Consider the following 19,204-nt stretch of genomic DNA (forward strand, 5'->3'; position numbering starts at 1 on the left):
AATGCGGCGCAGAAGTCACAAAAATACATTACATTTTCTTGCTAGCACTGTACTCTGAGTCCCGGGTACTGTGTACTTAACTGCTGCGATAAAACCAACAGGCCGGGGGAGACGGCAGTGACTTCTTGACCGGGGAGCCCTTCCGGCACCTGCAACTCGCTGTATTGGGTTGTTTAGGCACTTTGAGAGTGTAATGATGGTCAAAGGTCGGGCGTGTTTTCGCCAATTGAAATATGCATGGCACGAGGTTTGAACTCATGCAGAAGCGTCTGGATTTTGAAGAGGAAAAAGGAACATCTGAAGGCAACCTTGCGTTACATGCCTACGCGAATACTGCTTGCCAAATCGTCCTCCCAGCCTCTTTTTCCTTATGTCTAACGTACTTCTATTCTTGGTGCATGTTTCCTTGAAAAACCTTGCTCATAATGGGTCCTTCCGCTTATTGGCATTCCGAGCTGCGAAGTTGGCTGTCAACAGTTTGCTCTGCTGCATTGGCAAGTGTATTTGGCCAACGTATGGGTCGAACTCAGGAGCTTCCCCTCTTCTCCATTTCGGTTTAGATCGACGACAGTGCATTTCTGAGAACACCCCTTCCGATTCTTTCGAGATCTTCATCTTAATATGACTGGGTGTAGGTGGTAATTGGATGTCTTCAATAGGAACGAAACGAGAAGAGCTGGTTGGCAAGTTTGATTGATCAACGGCAGCATGAGTGGTGATCTTCGGAGTCGGAACATTGACTGATGGGGTGGACGCCTTGCCCATTTCATCGGAGGCCGATTGTGCCAAATCAATGTCGGTTTCAGTATTGGTGGATGTTGATCCGAAGCCGAGGGTCGTAATGTCGAAACCTTTCAGATCAAGATGTGCACAATTGGTGCCCCCATCGAAGTAAAGAGGCAAAGGTGGTGACTCTCTTTGCTCGTTCTCTTCCTGCGAGTGCTGTTTTATGCAGCGTTTCTTTCTCCCTCTCTTGGCGCCTGCGAACCACACTCTAGTAGTCTTGATGACGAGGCACGCCAACCCGTTGTGGTCAACCAAAGACAGTGTGAGCGTCCGAACACCTCCCTTAGCTTTCCCAAGGTATAGAATATCGTAGCATCGATCGTAATGAAGGTTAGTTCTTCCGGGTTGCGTTTCGAAAAATGGGTCGCAGATGATTTTGAACTCGTCGTTGCCCTGGGCATTGAATTTAATCGTTTCCTGGCGGCTCTATAGACATTGTTAGTCTTACTGGATTAATTGACGTAGAACTTGGGTGTCTCAATAGAATGTCTGCGCACCTGGCTGAGAAGAAAAGGAGCAAAGTTGTCCCACTGGTCATCGGGATTGGTGTTGCCACGATTTGCGCTTTGTTTCATTTGTTGACCGAATGCTGCGCCACGGGCCATGAATTGTTCTACGGTTAAACAATTGCTTGCGGCCAATGCAACGCCTTTGGCAATCCTCCCTGAACTAATTAGATCCACCGTTAGTGCATGGAACAAATAGAAAATGTCACTGAAAAAGACGTAGGACTCACCTGTACATCATTGACGATCCTGTGACGAAGTGCGGTGCCGGAACTCCGGCCTTCTCACAAATCCTCTCCAACCGCGCCTTCACTGCAGCATGCTTTGCTGTCCCACCGGAGACCACTACCTGCGGAGTCGCCTTGAACTTGGAAGCGGCCTGGATATGGAGCTCTGCGGATTCAAATACCCGACGAAGAGCCACCTCGAAGCAGCCAGCAACCTCGTCTGGCGGCAATTTGACATTCCAGCCCCCCAATCCTGCGAATCGGAAGGGTTTGGAACCCCGCAGTGGTCCCAGGTTGTTTTTCTGTCTGTTGAAGCTCTCCAGCATTTCATGCTTTTCTTCTGGCGTCAATGTGACATGGTTGCCTTCGGTTTCAATGACGTATTCCAAACACTTTTCTCCAATGTTGAAAGTCCAGTGCTCGCTACCGCCACCTACGCCTATACGGTGTGTCAGAACTTGGCATTCGTCAGAGACAGAGAGGTGCATACCGAATGGCTCCCCTATTCTGTAAAAACTTGCACTGTTGTCGCTGCCGTACACGAGATTGAAAGTGCATCCATTCTAATTGATTCAAATCAGCAATATTTCAGGCAAAATGTTGTGATTAAATGCTTTGACACTGAAGGGGTTGTGATGAATGGATCTATGTAGCTTGCTCACCATGTTATGTCCGCCGAGATCAAGGAATAGGAAGACGCTGTATTCATCTTGTTTCTCAGGTTGCAGGTAGTCCAACCCTTCCTCAAGAAGGAAGTGGGCGAGAGCCTCAGTCTCGGTGTGGAAGAAAATGCTGTCCGGCGGATGTTTAAACACTCTGGAGACAATGTCTCGATAGACATCCTCAAATTCCAATGTCCACTGAGATGGGATGGACAAGCCAATCCTGGTGACCTGAACCCGCCTTCTCACCTGAATGTTCTTCACATTTCGTTCTATAGTTGACAGCAATCCTTCCAGACCCTCACGCAGTCGTTTGAGAAAGTTGGCATCGCTTTTTCTTTCCATCAATGGACGGACCAGGAGGTATTGCTCGAGCAGTTCGTCTGAGGCGCCGGCAAGTGGGTAAAATGCATACTTGAGAGACACCTCTTGGGAGGTAGGGTCTGCTTGTTCTCCGATGTATACAGGTCCGCGAGATTTGAATGGGTACCCAACCGATGAAAAGTCTCCATTCATAACGAAGAGCTCATCGGCTGTGTTTTCGACGTGCCATCCATCGTTTGTTGCTGGGCATCGGAGATAAGCCCTTGTGCTGGTGCTTCCGATATCGATACCTAAAGTCCTAGCAGAACAAGGATGGTTAGTTTGGCTGGCGATTCAAGCTTAGAATAGACAAAAGATGTAAAAAACCTACACATCTCTGACTTCTACAAATTTCCTGGACATGATCAGAATATCCTGCACGTAAATTTAGAAACACGGCGAAGAATAGAAAGATTGAGATTGATGTTTCGGGGATCATGCCAGAGCGGTTTTTGTATGTATGTGCAGGAGAGATATGCCAAGCAACTGGTTAAGGTGGTGTGCGGGTTTGGAAACCTGAAATCCAACGTGTTCTGGGCGCCACTGGGAGCCGACCAGCTCTCACCTTGGCCAATGCGTTTGTTTCCGGGGAGGCATCAATATTTCGGTCGACCGAGCGCAGGCGCATGTTGGCAGAAGTGGTTGGGATCACGACGTTTGTGCAATAGGAGTTGTTGTAGAAGTTCCGGAGTGGTTCCACGTCCTTGTCGGTGTGGCATTCAGATTGGCTGTGGCAGGCATCCGTCCGTTATGTTTCTGGCTGCAGATGCGCGTCAGCCACTTTTGCAGGGTTCTGCAACCCCTGCAAGGTCAAAAGTACACTAAAGGACTACCAACACAGTGTGGGTTCCCAGGGCAATCTTTCCGAATCCAATATATCGATCAGGGCATGGGTTTGCGTTTGTACCCTACCAAGTGCGGCCTTGTTGGAGGAAAGCAATTCTGCTTGAAAGGGAGGGGGCGTGTGGTATCATGCAGGTCTGCCATCCAAACGGAATACGGAGTTTGAAGGCCAAGGGAAAGAATCAAAATGCAATCTCCCCTATAAGTCTCTTTACGGCCTGGCCTGCATTACATGTCGGGCGACGCTTCGTTTCTATCACATCCCCGGCCAGGGCAGCCCTGGAAATATTGCACCATAATCTCAACCTTTCGTTCAAGAAGGCTGAGGAAACCACTGCGGCACCGAAGGCCGGCCCACCCAACCCTGCCGGCAATAGAAGAACCCACTGGGTATTCCACAAACATCATCGCCAACGGCCGATCAAGAGGGACTATCAAATCCACACGTTGCTCTTGTAAGATCCTATTCACTTGTTGGTCTCTCATTCCCCTGCCGAAGGAGTGCTGACTGTCACAGCCTGTTCTACCAGACGTGTTTATTTCATACTTTTTTCCAGTTCCCGTTCCCTGCCACCACCTGGCTGGTCGGTAAAAGCTTAGCCACAACACAGCACGTCACTGTGTCCCCGCGTTATTTCGGTTTCGTACCATCGTACGTGGAAGGATGGCCGAGGAACAATCTCCCGAGCCGCTTCTGCCTGCTCTCCGTCTTGTTGATCCGGTTCTGGAACAGCTCAGGATGATGCTCACCGCGAACATGGAAGCCTGGGACGCAGCATCCTCAGATCTCGAGACGCAACTCTCTTATCACATCGATCAGTACAGAGATCGGAGTCGAAAGTTGAGACAACAGCAGTTGGATATCCTTGTAGACGCCTATTCCAGACCGTCTGCTCAACAGGTTCTCGGAAGCCGTGAGGAGTACATGATCCCACCAACCGATCAATCCATTTTCGTGTGTCGGGACAAGATCATATCATACAGACCGAAAGCAAAAGCATCCAGCGAGGCTAAAGATGATTCGACGTTCGATGGACAGCTCAGCATGCCTGTCGAAAGCAGTCAACCCGAGAACCAACATCCACAGAATGAATCAGACAGGGTGGTGTCTGAACAAGTAAGTACAATCAGATTCGCACATTTCATTATCGACACCGCTTACCTGGTTCTCCCAGGAAACATTGAGTCCTCCAACATACAGCGGCAACCAAGAGGTCGGCAACCGGCCACTTCGATGCACGAAAACATACTCTAAACGGCGCAATCGAGCACTTCACAACAACCTGCAACCTACGCCATCGAGCACTAGCATTCCCGCTAATCCCGCTCTCGTCTCCATCACATCAACCGATTCCATACCCACCATCCGCGGTTATGAAGTGTCACCATTGACCGAAGCACACTGGTCTATCGACCTAAAGCTGACGAAGTCGATCCCGATCAAAAAGGATAAGGTCAGGAAGCAGAACCTCTGGGTGTTCCCGTACGAAATCGACCATCAGCTCGCTCTTTTCGTCCTGCGGTGTCCTGAAAACTGCGGAAGTTCGACGTTTTCGAGACACCCGCTGAAACAGACGAGGGCTGTGAAACATTTTAAACGCTGCCAAGTCAACTTCAAAGATGAGCAAGACATGGTTAAACGGTACGCGCAACAAGGTATTTCCACCCTCTGCTTCGATGACCCTAAATCGGCTTTTGACTAATCCCATGCCATGTTTGACAGTCGTCAAAGATCGTCCAAAGAGGCCGGTGACTCTGAGGTGGGCCATATGGCACAACAACACCCTATTCGCCGAGAGGGAAAAACATTTGCGGATAACAAGTCTGGAATAGGACTGGGGATATGCCGTCGATATGACACAAGTCTGGTTGGTTGACAAAGCATCCCAGACCAGAACCTCCACTGCCAGAAGAGCAGATCGAGCGGATTTTTGAATACAATGCAAAAGCGTGGCACAAGGCGGACCTTGTAACAAATGAATCAGGGAGATGGATAGCGCAAGACGATCCTACGCCAAGGGCCATCAACACAAGCTCCGGCCCAAGACTAACACTCGGGTATAAGAACGGAGGTCCGGAATAGTTAGAATAATTTCCATGACTCCCTGTAGGAGTCAATTTCCCGATTCCGCAACTCTTATCCTTCGTCTGACTTGCCGCCACCTATCTCCTTGTTAAGCACACGATTAATTACCGTATCCTATGAGTTCCTTCGGTGTACCGGCACAGTCGCAAGGTCAACATCAATTTTGGCTAGCAGGAACCATCTTTGTCAGATCAGATCGAAATACTCTGCAGTTGCTTACTTGATGTCGGAAATACACCATTGAGTCATTTGCGCAAAAGAGAGGTGCCTCCCAATGTTTCATGATGACTATAGTGGTTATATCCCTTCGCTGACACTTGTCATATTGTCCCTTGCTCACGTTATATTCCGGTGGTTCTTCCGTTCTTTCTTGCTGCACCGTACTATGTTTGCCTCCGGGGGGGGGGGGGGGGGGGGGGGGGATTCCGGGTCATTTTCGTTCCATTCTGGATTCCCCGCAGCGGTTTCCCCCAGACCGCTAAAAGGCGGGAGAAAGATGGATAGGCAACAGACAAGATTCTTAATTGACCAATAGGTCGAGTCAGACAGTTTGCAAAATGGGGTCTTGCACATGATTCAATCTCTATTTACTATGCCTGCTCTATATACACACCGTACTACAACACCCTTGCTCTATACCCTCAACACCGTGCACTGAGGTGATGACATCCTCCGTCGGCCGCTTACAAGATCATCTGCGCGAGAGCAAGTAAGATGAGAACAAGGCCGGGCAGCAGCACCGGCACGAGCAGCTCGGCCATGGCCAGCTCGGTGCTGGGCGAAACGAGACTCAGCGGGAAGCTCGGCGGGAACGCCCGGCGTCGCCGTTCTACTCGTTCCATGAGGTGCCGTGGCAGGTGGGGGATCTCGATGGTCAAGCGGTGCTTCGAGGCGCTCGTGTCGTGGTGGACGTAAAGGGTCTGCAGGTCGGGGTCGTACGACCACTCCCCGTCGCTGACCTTGACGTCGATGCTGCCCTCGGCGTAGTGGTACTTGGGTATAAACACCTCCGTCGTTCGCGACCTTTCGGACTGTTTCTTGTCGCTGTTGCTCTTGGCGCTGGTTTCCGACGTCCACTCGAACACGTATTGGAGGGTGCGAGGGTCCCAGTCCGATCGCAGAGCGCGACCTGCGATCTTGACGGCGTAAGGACGGATGATGACGTCGAGCACACGCCCACCACGGTATAGCTCGTCATCTTCGTGCGCCTCGTTGGCGTAATCAGGCAGGATATGGCCAGGCTTGGCTTCGGTGTCGCCGTTGATGACGGAGAAGTCTTCCGTGTTCCAGCCGTCGCCATACTCGACACGGTTGTCGGGGTTATAGTTCCACAGCGTGAAGGCGACGTTGTTGTCCTCCATGGCGGAGATTAGAGCGTGCATCAGCTCCCTCTGCTTGTCGTATTGCCCCGTGGCGAAGGCCTCCCTGCCATTAATGTCATAAGGGACGCCGACCTCGCCGATGAGGGCAGGCACATGACCGCCCAGCGACGCCCGCCCGTGCTTCAGGATGTTGGCAAGCTGCGTGCGGTAGTTCTTCCGCAACGCGCGTGCGCCGAAGTAAAGCGCCTTGAGGATGAACATGCCTCTGGAGAGGCCCTGCACGTTGACACTCATCCACGAATGGTGCTTGCTGAACAAGACGTTGAGGTCGTAGAAATGAGGCGCGAAGACGAGGTTGTTCGGCCTCGGGGTGTCGATGACGGTTTTCGTCGCATAGGTTTGCTTACGCGCCGCTTCGTCCACGGTGCCTCCCTCTCCGACCCAGGGCGGCATGAACTCGTTGGGTATGGGTTCGAAAAAGCAGAACTGGCGAGGGGACTTGCGCGAGACCCGGTCTGAGAAGCGCTTGAGAAAAGGGCCGTAGAAGTCCCGGTACCACTCGAGCGGCGTGCCCTCGCGGTCAGGTCGGTGGTCCACCTCGAAGTAGTCCTTCTGCAGCACCCTTGGCTGCTTTTTGGACTCGTCCCATTCCCAAACCCCATGAGCCCGCCACACGCACTCGCCCAGACCATGATTTGGAGCCAGTGACCCTTCTGACTTTGCGGTAGCAGGCGCCAGCCAAGCGGAGCGGCCCTTTGGATCGATCACAGATCGATGAGAAATGCGAGTCGGGAACGGCCAAGACTTGATGTAGTAGTGCACCTCCTGAGCGTAGCCACTGGCGAGCGCCAGCGCCTGTGTTAAAGACGGGTAGTGTCCGATATGAAGGTCGGTGTCATAGTTCCACCCGTCAAACCCATGGAGGTTGATGAGGCCGCGATGCGGCTCATTCAATGGCTCAAAGCCGATGCATGCCTCGAGCCCACCGACCTCATCTGCCAGCCGTCCAAACGCCTCAATGAAGGCGGACTGAAGGAATTCCTGCACCGACACGGTTTCGTTCTCCGCAGCAGCTTTGCCATCCCGGCCAGACGGTCGCTGGCACTGCAGCTTGGGTGCGAGCGCGTCGCCCGCCCAGAACAGCGTTGCCATTGTCGACGCCGCCAGCTTCTGGTACCCCGAGGGCCAGACAAAGGGGCCGCTCGGCTCCTTCTCGTTTACGGGCGCACTCGCCCGCCGCAGCTCGTCCTGGCCGTGGACGTAGGCGGCGCCGGTTTCCGTGAAGGCCTCGACGTCGAGCCCCGCAACTTCAAAGGTCCATCCCGGGGCGCCGCTCCCGCCGGAAAACCGACTCCACACGTCCTGGTGGGCGCACACGAAGCACTTGATGCCGTACTTGGGCATCAGCTCAATGAGCTTGCGTAAATAGTCAATGTACTCGAGGTCAATGTCCGTCCGGGGATCCGGCCCCGAGTGGCCAATCGACTCCCATGTGACGAGCAGCCTGACGAGCGGGAGTCCCCATGCCTGCAGACGGCGGAAGTGCAGCGGTGCGTCCTCGAGCGGGAATGGCCTCCCGATGAAGGTCACCGTTCGGTGCTCGAAAAAGCCGTCCGTGAGGTGAGACAGGCCGTTCGGGGTCGTGGGCAGCTTGCTGGCCCCGGAGATGTTGAGCCCGTGGAGCGACAGCGTGCGGCCGTAACCATCGACAAAGTAGCCGTCCTTGAGACCTATCGGTCCACCCAAGGCGGCATCCGAGAGGTCTTGCGCGGCGTATTTGTCCGCCATTTGTGAGTAGCGGTGAAATGGTTCGGTCAGTTGCGAGGTGAACCGGCCTTCTGCTTGATTGGCCGCGCCGTTTCAGTACGCGTACTGATGCACCTGCACAGACAGGACAGATGTCTGCTTAGTCAGCAAGCGCCCCATAGCGGGTGGTGTCTGCCAGCCGGCGACGAAAATAGTCTCCTTTGGCTTGGCATGCTTTATACTCACATGTTCGATTTTAAGTATGATGAGATGTAAAACTTTGAAGTGAAAATTGATGCGGAGACAAATTACCGCGAAATCGCCGTTGAGGTAAATAGTATCGTCATTCTTGTAGATAGCTGCAGACGGAGTGTCGGGCATTTCGGGTTCCGAGCCAAGGAAACTGAGGCTTCGGCAAGCCTGTAGACTAGATTAACTGGTTATGCCAAGAGCCTGGGGGATATTGTACAGATTTTAGACTTGAGGGGCTGTATCATTGGATTACCAAATTAAAGAGCCTCACAATAGACTCTCTGCTGTCGGCTAATCCCATGATGGCAAGTTCTAGAATAATCACATACTGGTGGCTGAGTGTCTGTCTATAGCACATGGGTTAGTTGTGGTCTTATTCACCAATTGCATCCGCCAAGAGAGTTGGTGAACAGCAATGATGAAATCTCCCCGCCCCCGGATCTACACAGGGGGATATGCAAATAAATGTAGCATATCAAGCAACGAGTATCTGCTTCGCACAGGCACCAGCAGGATTTAATACGTTTAAGAGTGTGTTCTAGGTAAAATGTAGACCCTTCAAGGCAGCAAAACCTCGGATGCTACCCTGCACTGGTTTATATCTCAAATTGATGACATGCCTAAATATTTCATATCAAGATAAAGTTAGGAATTCAGATTCAAACAGCTTTCACAAGAAAAGACATATACAGATTCGTCAAGAGCACATTCTCCGCGAGCCATCTCGGCAGTTACGATTAGACCCGTGAATCCCAGCAACATAATTGGCACGGCTATTTAGCTGCAGCAGTACTGCATGCGGGTAACACAATGAGGCTCACCAAGCTCAAGTACACCGGTGGATTCCTGCGGACAAGCAATGAAGAAAGTGCCCTTGGCCCTCATTTGAGACCTCTGGCCCGATGCCAGGATCTTGCCAGCCCCCGCGGTGCACGTTGGAGCACACGCACGCCCATGCAAGGGACAGGAGAGATACGATGGTGATATTCGGACTATCGCGTTTCGTAGTCATGAGTAATGGCATCCCCCTTCAGAAAGGGTTGGCTCATCGCGGCTTCAAATTCTGCTAGGGTTTCAACGTTGGGGCTGAATTTTTCACAGTCTCCCCTTGCGTAGCCCAGCACAACGCACGAACAAGAAGACTACTGGCTTCGACCGGGACCATGCTACAATTCATCCTGTAGAGTTTTCTTTTGGGGACATCTAGGGTATTTAATTTAACCCAAAATCACCGCGTCACGTTTCACAGGGGACGCGGTAGTGTCTATTACTCATTCATTATTCATAGAGTCGTCCATCTATGGCCGTCTACAGCCGCTCTAGTGGCCGCATGGTATCACATATGGAAATACATTTAAAGCTTGCGGACGACCTTGTTGGAGGCGGCCTGCTCCTCCTTCTCGTCCCAGATGTTGATGTTCCAGCGGGGCTTGTAGGTGAAGGGGATGTTGTAGCGGCGGGGCTCCTTGCCGATCTCGTTGATGGCGGCGACGTCCTCGTCGGAGATCTTGACCTCCTGGAAGTTGGACTGGATGCGGCTGGGGGTGACGGACTTGGGGATGACGGAGTGGCCGCCGACCTGGGACCAGGCGAGGACGACCTGGGCGGGGGTGGCGTTGAGTCTCTCGGCGATCTTCTTGACGGTGTCGTTCTCGATCAGGAGGGGGAGGCCGAAGCCGTTGTTGCCAAAGGCCTGGGGACGTGTTAGCCGGCCGCGGATTGGACGTCTTGACGACCTGGGGTCAGGGCTGGGGTGTGGACTTACAGAGTAGGCGGTGATGTGGATGTTCTTCTCCTTGGCGAACTTGATCAGGGTGTCGTTCTGCTGGAGGAGGGGGTGGCGCTCGATCTGGTTGACGGCGGGGGTGACGCCGGTGGCGTCGATGACGGTCTGGAGGTCCTCAATGGTGAAGTTGGAGACACCAATGTTCTTCACCTTGGACTTGGGGAGGTTAATCAGAGCTGGTGGGCACAACAGTTAGCGCTGGTGTCAATCAGGGACGCGTGGGAAATGATGCTGCCTACCCTTCCAGGTGTCGACCAGGGAGACGCCCTGGTCGAGCTCGACGTCGTTGTCGGCGGCGAGGGGGAAGAGCTTGTCGCCATCCTTCTTGAAGGCAACGGGCCAGTGGATGAGGTAGAGCTGCGAGGCAGGTCAGCAAGGGGAGCCAATCCGAGGAGGAGGCTTGCGCGCGGGGGGAACTGACGTCAAGGTAGTCGAGCTCGAGCTCCTTGAGGGTCTCGTCGAGGGCAGCCTCGACGTTCTCGGGGCGGTGGTTGTTGTTCCACAGCTTGGAGGTGATCCAGATGTCCTCGCGCTTGAGGCCGGGGATCTCGGCGAGAGCCTTCTTCAGGCCCTGGGCGACCTCGGGCTGGTTCTGGTAGATCTTGGCCAAGTCCTGGGGCGGGGCGGGTCAGTTCCGTTCAAGGGCGGGCAGCTGCGCACTGGCGATGCTCACAAGGTGGCGGTAGCCGGCCTTCAGGGCCTCGTAGACACCGACGGAGACTTCGCCGGGGGCGGACTGCCAGGTGCCGTATCCCAAAGTGCTGGAGTGAGGGGTTCAAGAGTCAGCGACGGCGCGGGGTACCGGGATCGGCAGGGGGGGGGATCAAGGAGGGGTCAGACGACGTACGGGATCTCGGCGCCGGTGTTGAGCTTGGCCTTGTTACCGAAAGACATTTTGGCTGGTATTCTTTTTTAATTTTTTAAAAAAGGTTTGAGTTTGTGGAAGAATTGGGTGAAGAGAATGAAGAGAGGGAAAGGATTGCGGGAGGTTTTGTTGCAGAGGAGAGGAGAGGAGCTATCGTGAGAACACACACAACAGGAAGGGGAGGGGAGAAGCTTCCAGACGGCCTCTTTTTAAAACAAGTGAGGGGTTCCGGGGCCAATTGCATCATCGTTTGTCAGAATGAGCTGCGAACCCTGATGGTAGCTTCGTAACGCCCACCGTCGGACCCGCTAATGGAGCATTCGAGTCGCTGTAGCGGGGACGTCCCCCAGGGCTCGCGGCCATGACGGTGCCACCGTTGGCTGCTGGGCCTTGGGGTCCCCACACTTCGGCGCGGGAGCCGAAGTCGGCCCTGCGGAGGCCCGCGATATGCCCTCGCCTCACCTCGCCTCGCCTAGCCACACCTGCGTCCGTCTGCGCCCCGGCACCGCGAGCCGATGTGCTGCGCTGCAGGTGCCCGGCCGTCCGCAAGAGCACCGCACCGCATACGGCACATGGCAGCTGCCGTTCAGAAAGCAACCTCGTCTTGTCGGGAGCCCTGGCCGGCGAGTTCCTGGATGCGGTCGGCTGGTTCTTCTCGTTAGGCTGCCATGCCATGCCATACCATGCCATGCCTGACTGGACTAGATTGAACTGATGCGCAGACGTGGCGGCCAGAGACGACGTGCAATCACGTCTTACGGTCCAAGCATGTCGTCTTCGTCATGTCAGTCTCTGGCGCCGTGTCGTGCCGTGTCGTGCAGCCTCTGGGGCGTATGGCGGCAATGACGATCACTATTGCGCGTGGAAATGCCGCACGCTGCTTGGCCTGAGTCTCGGTCCATCTTTGCGCCAAATGCCGACCGAGTCGAATCCGCAACCACCTCGAGACGCGATCGAATTAGAGCGCGTACTGGTCCACATGAAATCGGGTCTCCCACTAAATCTCACACACCTCGTTGGTAGCACCACACCGTCGGCATCGTTATCGATATCGAAGGCGACTGAATTGATTGTCGCACCATCTCCTGCTCGTTGTCATCATATCGAGCCCTCCCAATTGTTCAAAGAGGAGGTCGCCGTAACCAACAACACGCAAATAGGAACCAACACCCTCATTTCCCTCTCAAACACAAAACGGCAGCAAACGCAGTCTTGGTGGCGGCTGGAATGCGTCCACGCCCTTGTCCCAGTCTATTTGCGTACAAGTCTCCCAGATATGCCTTGAACTCCCCGACACTTGCACCCTGTCGATGACAGCCCCCGACACGTCAAAAGAAGCATCACACGTAAGAAGCCAAATCTCGAATCAGGCGAGATGCACGCCGTTCCTGCATACTCGCCCAATCACCCCCAATCATCCCCAATCATCCCCAACCGCCTCGGCTAACCATCCGACCCCGATCATCAGGGGCTGCGGGCCGTCCAGATCCACTGTGGGGTAGTGCTGAAATTAGAACGCCTGGAGACACGAAGCGAAGCGGCCGACGGCTCACTTTGCGATGGGAATGTGTTCTTTTCAGTCCGCATCGTTCCTGGCTTGTTGCAGAAGGCCTGCATGAGCTGTAGTCGGCTTTTACAATGAGGACTGGCAAACCCCGCTCATGTTTTCGTCCAACCAAGTGTTGGAACATGAATATTAAGCGCTGATGCCTCCATCTTTCCCCCTCTTTAAGCGCCCTGCACAGCAAACATGCTCACAAAATGAGCGCGCACATATCAAACAGCACCTACGGATAAAATCAATCACAATCAGTCATCCACCCAACAACCCCTGCCACCAACCGCAGATGGAAACTTTGGTCCGTCCAATAATCCATTCCTCCATGAGAACGAAGACGAAGGCCGGGACAGGGTGCGCAGCAATGTCCGGACTCCCGGGACGCCGCCGCCGTCCAGAGTTGGCGCACGTGTACTTTGACTTTCAGCTTCCTGTCTCAACCGTCTCGAAACGTGTCGATCCCAGCGCCACCAACCAGAAACCCCGATGCTACGCTACCTCTCGGCGTCCAAGTGTGAACACCTAACCGCCCTCTAATCCTCAGTCTTCAAACACACTCCTCATTCAACACATTGATCAACGGTCCAGAGCAACACGGCCGACGACATCGCGCATCGCTGATACTAAAATTCCCCGTCGCCTCATGGCGCTTCTCACACCAGTTATCCTCGACGAACAGAACGCACCCTCATTCGGTCGCCCTTGAGCCGCAAACAGCCTCATGACCCGGGACTAGCCGTGAGCGTGTCTCCCCTGGATCGTCTCCCTTGGATCGTCCATCGCTGGATTTCACCGCGCCGAGCGGATCGCGACACCCCGTCTCACATCTCGCATCACCCGCTCATCACTCATCAGCCACTCGTCAGGTCACAGTCAGCCACTCACCGGTCGCTCCGTCGGCGAGCTCGTACTCATCATGCCATCAATGCACCGCTGGCTGCGGGTGAGGACGCTGGTCCTCGCCCTCGGCACCGCCGCGTGCCTCATCTACGCCCTCCACGCCTGGTTCCACCCGCGCTCGGAATCGGCCATGCTGGAGCGCTACATGAACCTCGAGAGCGCCGCGCCGCCCCCGGTCTCGTCGACGCCCAGCTTCGACTGGTCCGCCGTGGAGCCCAAGTACCCGCCGCAGACGCCGCTGACCCCGGTCCCGGCCGGCCGCCGCGGCGCCCTCCCGCGCGTCCAGCACCGCTTCCCCGCCGAGCCCGCGGCCGCCGCCCGGCTCCGCGAGGCCCGCCGCGGCGAGGTCCGCCGCCTGTTCCAGATGAACTGGCGCAGCTACAAAAAGTTCGCCTGGCTCAAGGACGCGCTCAACCCCGTCTCCGCCACCGCCAAGGACCAGTTCTCCGGGTGGGCCGCCACCCTCGTCGACTCGCTCGACACGCTCTGGATCATGGGGCTCAGGGACGAGTTCGACGAGGCCGTCGCCGCCGTCGCCGCCATCGACTTCGGCTCGTCCACGTCGGACCGCGTCAACACCTTCGAGACCAACATCCGCTACCTCGGCGGGCTCATGGCCGCCTACGACCTCAGCGGCCGCCGCGTGCTCCTCGACAAGGCCGTCGAGCTCGGCAACCTGCTCTACGCCGCCTTCGACACGGAGCACCGCATGCCCGTCGACTTCATCAGCTTCGGCGACGCCAAGGCCGGCAAGGGCCTCGTCGTCGAGGGCTCCGTCGTCTCCGCCTCCCCGGGCACGCTGTCGCTCGAGATGACGCGCCTGTCGCAGCTCACCGGCGACTCCAAGTACTACGACGCCGCCGCGCGGGTCATGGACCTCTTCCACGATGGCCAGCACAAGACCCGACTGCCCGGCATGTGGCCCATGTTCGTGTCCATGAGCAGCCGCGACGTCGTCTCGGGCGCGAGCTTCACCGTCGCCGGCTGCGCCGACTCGCTGTACGAGTACCTCCCCAAGATGGTGGCGCTGCTCGGCGGCGCGGAGCCAAAGTACCGCGCCATGACGGACGCGTTCCTGCGCGCGGCCAACGAGTCGCTCTTCTTCCGGCCGATGCTGCCGGGCGACGAGGACGTGCTCATCGCGGGCAACGCCAACGTCGACGACGAGGGGCGGCGCAAGCTCGACCCGGAGAGCGAGCACCTGGCGTGCTTCATCGGCGGCGTCTACGCGCTCGCGGGCCGGCTGCTGGGCAAGGAGGAGTGGGTGGCCGTCGGCGCGCGGCTGACGCTGGGGTGCTACTACGCGTACCAGGCGATGCCGACGGGCATGATGCCCGAGCGCTACAACATGATGGCGTGCGACCGGCGCGACCGGTGCGCGTGGGACGAGGACCGGTGGGAGGCCGAGAAGCGGCTGCGGCCCGAGTTCAAGGAGCACCTGCCCAAGGGCTTCACGACGGCCAAGGATGCGCGCTACATCCTGCGGCCCGAGGCCATCGAGAGCGTCTTCGTGCTGTACCGCGTCACGGGCGAGCGCGGCTTCCAGGAGGCGGCGTGGGAGATGTGGAAGGCCGTCAGCAACGGCACGCTGGTCGAGCACGGCAACGCCGCCGTGCTGGACGTCACCAAGAAGGAGGACCCCCTGCCGAAGGAGGACTACATGGAGGTGAGCGCGCTCTCGGCGTCTTTTGTTTTCCCGTGTTTTTATTCATTTCATTTTTTCACTCTCTCATTTTTTCATGCTCCCCTCCCCCCCCCCCCCCCCCATGTTTTTGAGCTTCCTATTTCTGTTGTTGTTGCTGCTGCTCAATGTGACGCTGTTTCTATTAAAAGCAGAGATTGGATCGACGGCTACTGACATGGCGGGAAAACAATTAGAGTTTCTGGCTGGCGGAGACGCTCAAGTACTTTTACCTCGTCTTCTCACCGCCCGACCTCATCAGCCTCGACGACTACGTGCTCAACACCGAGGCGCACCCCTTCAGGAGGCACGCTTGAAAATCATGATGGGAAAAAGGCAAGTCTATGCCCGGACTGCCGATGGGGGTATCAGTATCAAAGGGGGGGAGGGGGGATCAGCCCGCGGGGTGGCTCGAGTGCCGCTCACGATGAGTTGCTGTCCAAAAGCGAGACGGGTTTGCGGTAATTGCCGGGGGGCAGGGTCGGAGGGAGAGATGAACACGTCGGCGAGTAATGGGATTTAGGTTTCTGGGTGGCCTGCGCGGGCAAATTACCCCCGAGCTTCTTATTTTTTATTTTTTTTTATTTGCCTGTGACGCCGCCAGGCCATTGCCCATCGCGCACGGAGCGTTGATGGTGGTGAGCCCGCCAATTTGGAATTTGGAGGGAGGGGGAGGGGGGAGCGGACACGCAGGGAGATATTGCCATGGTACGGATAGTAGCAGAAAAGCAGTTCAAGCGCCCCATGGGTGCCCGACGAAATGTCGCCGCCGCGGGCATTGGGAAAAATGGCCAGCAGGAATGATCGACGGGTTCTTCTTGATGAGCGGACGGCGCTGGATGCGCGTGCTTTGCTTGTACGTCACAGCCAGGCGGGCCAACTTGAACCTAAAGTGACCCTCTCGCGTGGTTACTGCCTCATTCGGACAAGACTGCTTCCATGACCGCCTATGATTTGCCAAGACCTCTGACAGACTCTCGAGAGGCGGCGCTGCCGGGGACCCCCATGGACCCCCTCCCCAACCTGCCGTCCCCCGAACGGGTGCAAGATCGCAGGAAAACCGGGCAATATGAGTGAGACGGCGGCGCCGGTGGGGCTGGGCCGAGCGGCGGAGTGAGTTGACACCGGGTGCTGGCAAATCTCTTGGAACAGGGCCCTGCGGGCGATCGATAGAAGCTTGTTTTAGAGTAATTCCATACGCGGTTCGAAAAGGAGGGAGGCATAGGCATGGCTATAATGCTGCAATCGGTTAAGGGCAATTTTTTTTGTAATCTTTTTTTAATTATGTGGAATCCCGTAGAGACGGATATATGATTCATTCATGGCTGCGGCCAACCAGCAGCTCGTGCGGCCTGGATGTCTCCGGCCGGGCCTATGCGCCTTGGAGGAATGAAGGATGGAAGGATAGGGGACTCAATATCAAATGAACACCTGATTTCGCCAGAAAGTCTAAACATCACCTCCACGGCCGAGTCGCCGTCATGCGGCGTCCAGGAATAGTCGCGTTGCCGTACGTCCAAGTCTAGCTCTCGCCTAGGCACATCCCGTCCGCCCATCACACGTCCTGCGGCACCGTCGAACCGTTGTCACATTTCCGCATGCCGCATGCCGCACGTGATGAGACGGCTCGCCTTTCTGCATATACTACCCGTATAGTATAGCGTGCCGTAAAGGCTTTGTCAGCCCTCTCTTATACCAAAGTCTTCTCCACCGTTCAACCACAACGAACAAGCAAGTTCCCGGCGTCGAGGCCCATCGAGCCTCGTCCGCCTGCCAGCGTCGTTACCCCGGCGGGTGCATGAATCGCGCCTCGCAACCAAGAACCGGGGAGAGCTCCGCCAAGCCCCCCAAAAGGCCCCCCCTAATTGTTCTCCATCTTCATTCCCTCCGTGACTTAATTAGCACCTCCCTCGTCCCGGGTGCCAGCAGCGAGTGAACGTGCGGGCGTGGGCGTAGGTAGACAGATGATGCCTCGTTCTATACCAACAGCCTAGACTATAAAATCCAAAAGCGGTAAACTCTCACGCGACCACCCAGCGACGACGGCCGGGGCTGCGATGGTGACCCCCGCGGGGCCTACACCCGCCAAGCGGTGGATTGAAACACCTCATCGCCAAGAGCACTGATCAAGCTCATATACTCGATGGCCTTTTAATAGCCCCAAACGCTATTGTCGTACGCGCCAAGCCGAGCCGTCGCCGCTGCGGCCCAGAAGCTGCTGCACCCAGCTGGGCGTCCGGATTGCTCCGGCCCACCCGCGGTGCCGTAGCGCAACGCTGCGGCCGTGAGGCATATCGCCAGGCGCACACTCTCCTCGCCGCCGGCCGTTCTCTGTAGAACACGTCCGCCAAGCTCAAAAATAGCATCCTCCTTGTAACCGCCTCGACCAAGTCCGCAAGACTCTAGGGGGCGGCGGGATACGGGGGGTTTTTCTTGCCAACTAGTGACTGAATGACTGACCGACTGACCGACTGACACCTCCAACCCCGGCACGCCAATGTTTCCAAAGTTTATTCCACGCTTCCTCGCAGCAAACCTCCCATCGACATACGGGTTCCCTACTTTGTATAAGAAGGAGGTGATCATCCCGCCTTTTCCGTTCTGAATGTCATCCCATTACTCATCCCGCACATCCACATCCACAGCCCATCAACCATCAACCACCCGCCGCCAAACTTCCAATCATCCAATCTTCCCACACACACACACCAAACCCCAAACCCCCAAAACCCGTCAAAATGCGTGCCTCCGTCGTCTTCGTCACCTTCCTCGCCGCCGCCGTCTCGGCCTTCTACGACGGCCCCTGCACCGATACCGACTGCGGCGAGGCCCGCGTCAACTGCGACACCGAGGGCAAGGTCTGCGTGCCCTTCCCCTTTGTCGACGTCGAGAGGCGCAAGGGATGCACCTGCAGCATTGCATAAATCGAGAGCATCATCTCTCTTTTTTTCCTTCGTGTTTCCTCGCTTCTTTTCTGGTATGTCTAGATAACCCCCCGAACCCCTCGTATCACCAAGAGAACAACCCCCCGTGGCTGACTCGATATGACTGCAGATTGGGGAAATGTTTCTATCTTTGGGACACGGGCAGTTTTTTGATCTTTTTTGTGGAGGGGTGTTTCTTTTTTGGTCCGCTTCAGATGTGTAACGCTGGGGAGTCAAAACGGGTGCATTGGCGCGAAGGGGAGGTCAAGTGGAAGAGAAAGAGAAACGACCCCAGGGGGCGAAGCACGGGGAGGGAACTGCTTCGAAGACGTGCAATGAACATCATGACAAGGAGCATTTGGCAAGGGAAAGAATGGGAGAGAATCATAGCCAGCTTGAACTCTCTCGTTCCCCCTTCTCTCGCCAACCCCAACCAAATATGATATCCAGACCCGAACAAGGGATAGACAATACACGTACATACATACATACTCAGCCATACACATAAAAGCCCGTGTTGCAAACCTCTAACCTCTTTCCCCAGAAAAAAAACGTCTGTACGTTCCCCTACCGTCCAATCCGAGGCTTCGCTACTCCCTTCGGTGCATAAGCCAAGACGAAAACCTGACTCTTTGAGACGCGCAGCCGTCGACGCACCCACCACCCCCCCTCCTCAACGCACGCCCCCACGACCCGG

General features: G+C 55.8%; 7 protein-coding genes across 7 annotated transcripts; 3 read left to right on the forward strand and 4 right to left on the reverse strand.

The window, feature by feature from the left end:
- Nucleotides 1–420: 420 nt before the first annotated feature.
- Nucleotides 421–2,907, reverse strand: EsH8_VIII_000264 (uncharacterized protein; the record flags this gene model as incomplete). Its single annotated transcript, XM_083269306.1, has 6 exons — nucleotides 421–1,212; nucleotides 1,284–1,455; nucleotides 1,523–1,958; nucleotides 2,010–2,082; nucleotides 2,182–2,803; nucleotides 2,876–2,907. The coding sequence occupies 6 exons, from the start codon at nucleotides 2,905–2,907 to the stop codon at nucleotides 421–423; spliced, it is 2,127 nt and encodes a 708-aa protein (XP_083129074.1).
- A 1,144-nt stretch (nucleotides 2,908–4,051) lies between these two features.
- Nucleotides 4,052–5,220, forward strand: EsH8_VIII_000265 (uncharacterized protein; the record flags this gene model as incomplete). The annotated part of the gene is made up of 3 exons (XM_083269307.1): nucleotides 4,052–4,504; nucleotides 4,563–5,043; nucleotides 5,111–5,220. The coding sequence occupies 3 exons, from the start codon at nucleotides 4,052–4,054 to the stop codon at nucleotides 5,218–5,220; spliced, it is 1,044 nt and encodes a 347-aa protein (XP_083129075.1).
- Nucleotides 5,221–6,156: 936 nt separating this feature from the next.
- Nucleotides 6,157–8,583, reverse strand: EsH8_VIII_000266 (glycoside hydrolase superfamily; the record flags this gene model as incomplete). The annotated part of the gene is made up of 1 exon (XM_083269308.1): nucleotides 6,157–8,583. The coding sequence occupies one exon, from the start codon at nucleotides 8,581–8,583 to the stop codon at nucleotides 6,157–6,159; it is 2,427 nt and encodes an 808-aa protein (XP_083129076.1).
- A 1,564-nt stretch (nucleotides 8,584–10,147) lies between these two features.
- Nucleotides 10,148–11,473, reverse strand: EsH8_VIII_000267 (uncharacterized protein; the record flags this gene model as incomplete). Its single annotated transcript, XM_083269309.1, has 6 exons — nucleotides 10,148–10,486; nucleotides 10,559–10,755; nucleotides 10,819–10,936; nucleotides 11,001–11,192; nucleotides 11,253–11,340; nucleotides 11,427–11,473. 6 exons carry the CDS (start codon nucleotides 11,471–11,473, stop codon nucleotides 10,148–10,150), a joined length of 981 nt encoding a protein of 326 aa, XP_083129077.1.
- A 214-nt stretch (nucleotides 11,474–11,687) lies between these two features.
- Nucleotides 11,688–12,134, reverse strand: EsH8_VIII_000268 (uncharacterized protein; the record flags this gene model as incomplete). Its single annotated transcript, XM_083269310.1, has 1 exon — nucleotides 11,688–12,134. One exon carries the CDS (start codon nucleotides 12,132–12,134, stop codon nucleotides 11,688–11,690), a length of 447 nt encoding a protein of 148 aa, XP_083129078.1.
- Nucleotides 12,135–13,918: 1,784 nt separating this feature from the next.
- Nucleotides 13,919–15,900, forward strand: EsH8_VIII_000269 (glycoside hydrolase family 47 protein; the record flags this gene model as incomplete). Its single annotated transcript, XM_083269311.1, has 2 exons — nucleotides 13,919–15,568; nucleotides 15,781–15,900. 2 exons carry the CDS (start codon nucleotides 13,919–13,921, stop codon nucleotides 15,898–15,900), a joined length of 1,770 nt encoding a protein of 589 aa, XP_083129079.1.
- A 2,180-nt stretch (nucleotides 15,901–18,080) lies between these two features.
- Nucleotides 18,081–18,507, forward strand: EsH8_VIII_000270 (uncharacterized protein; the record flags this gene model as incomplete). The annotated part of the gene is made up of 2 exons (XM_083269312.1): nucleotides 18,081–18,161; nucleotides 18,229–18,507. The coding sequence occupies 2 exons, from the start codon at nucleotides 18,081–18,083 to the stop codon at nucleotides 18,505–18,507; spliced, it is 360 nt and encodes a 119-aa protein (XP_083129080.1).
- Between the last annotated feature and the right edge of the window lie 697 nt (nucleotides 18,508–19,204).

Source organism: Colletotrichum jinshuiense, chromosome 8 (genome assembly GCF_051148585.1).
Source record: "Colletotrichum jinshuiense chromosome 8, complete sequence".
Taxonomy (NCBI): domain Eukaryota; kingdom Fungi; phylum Ascomycota; class Sordariomycetes; order Glomerellales; family Glomerellaceae; genus Colletotrichum; species Colletotrichum jinshuiense.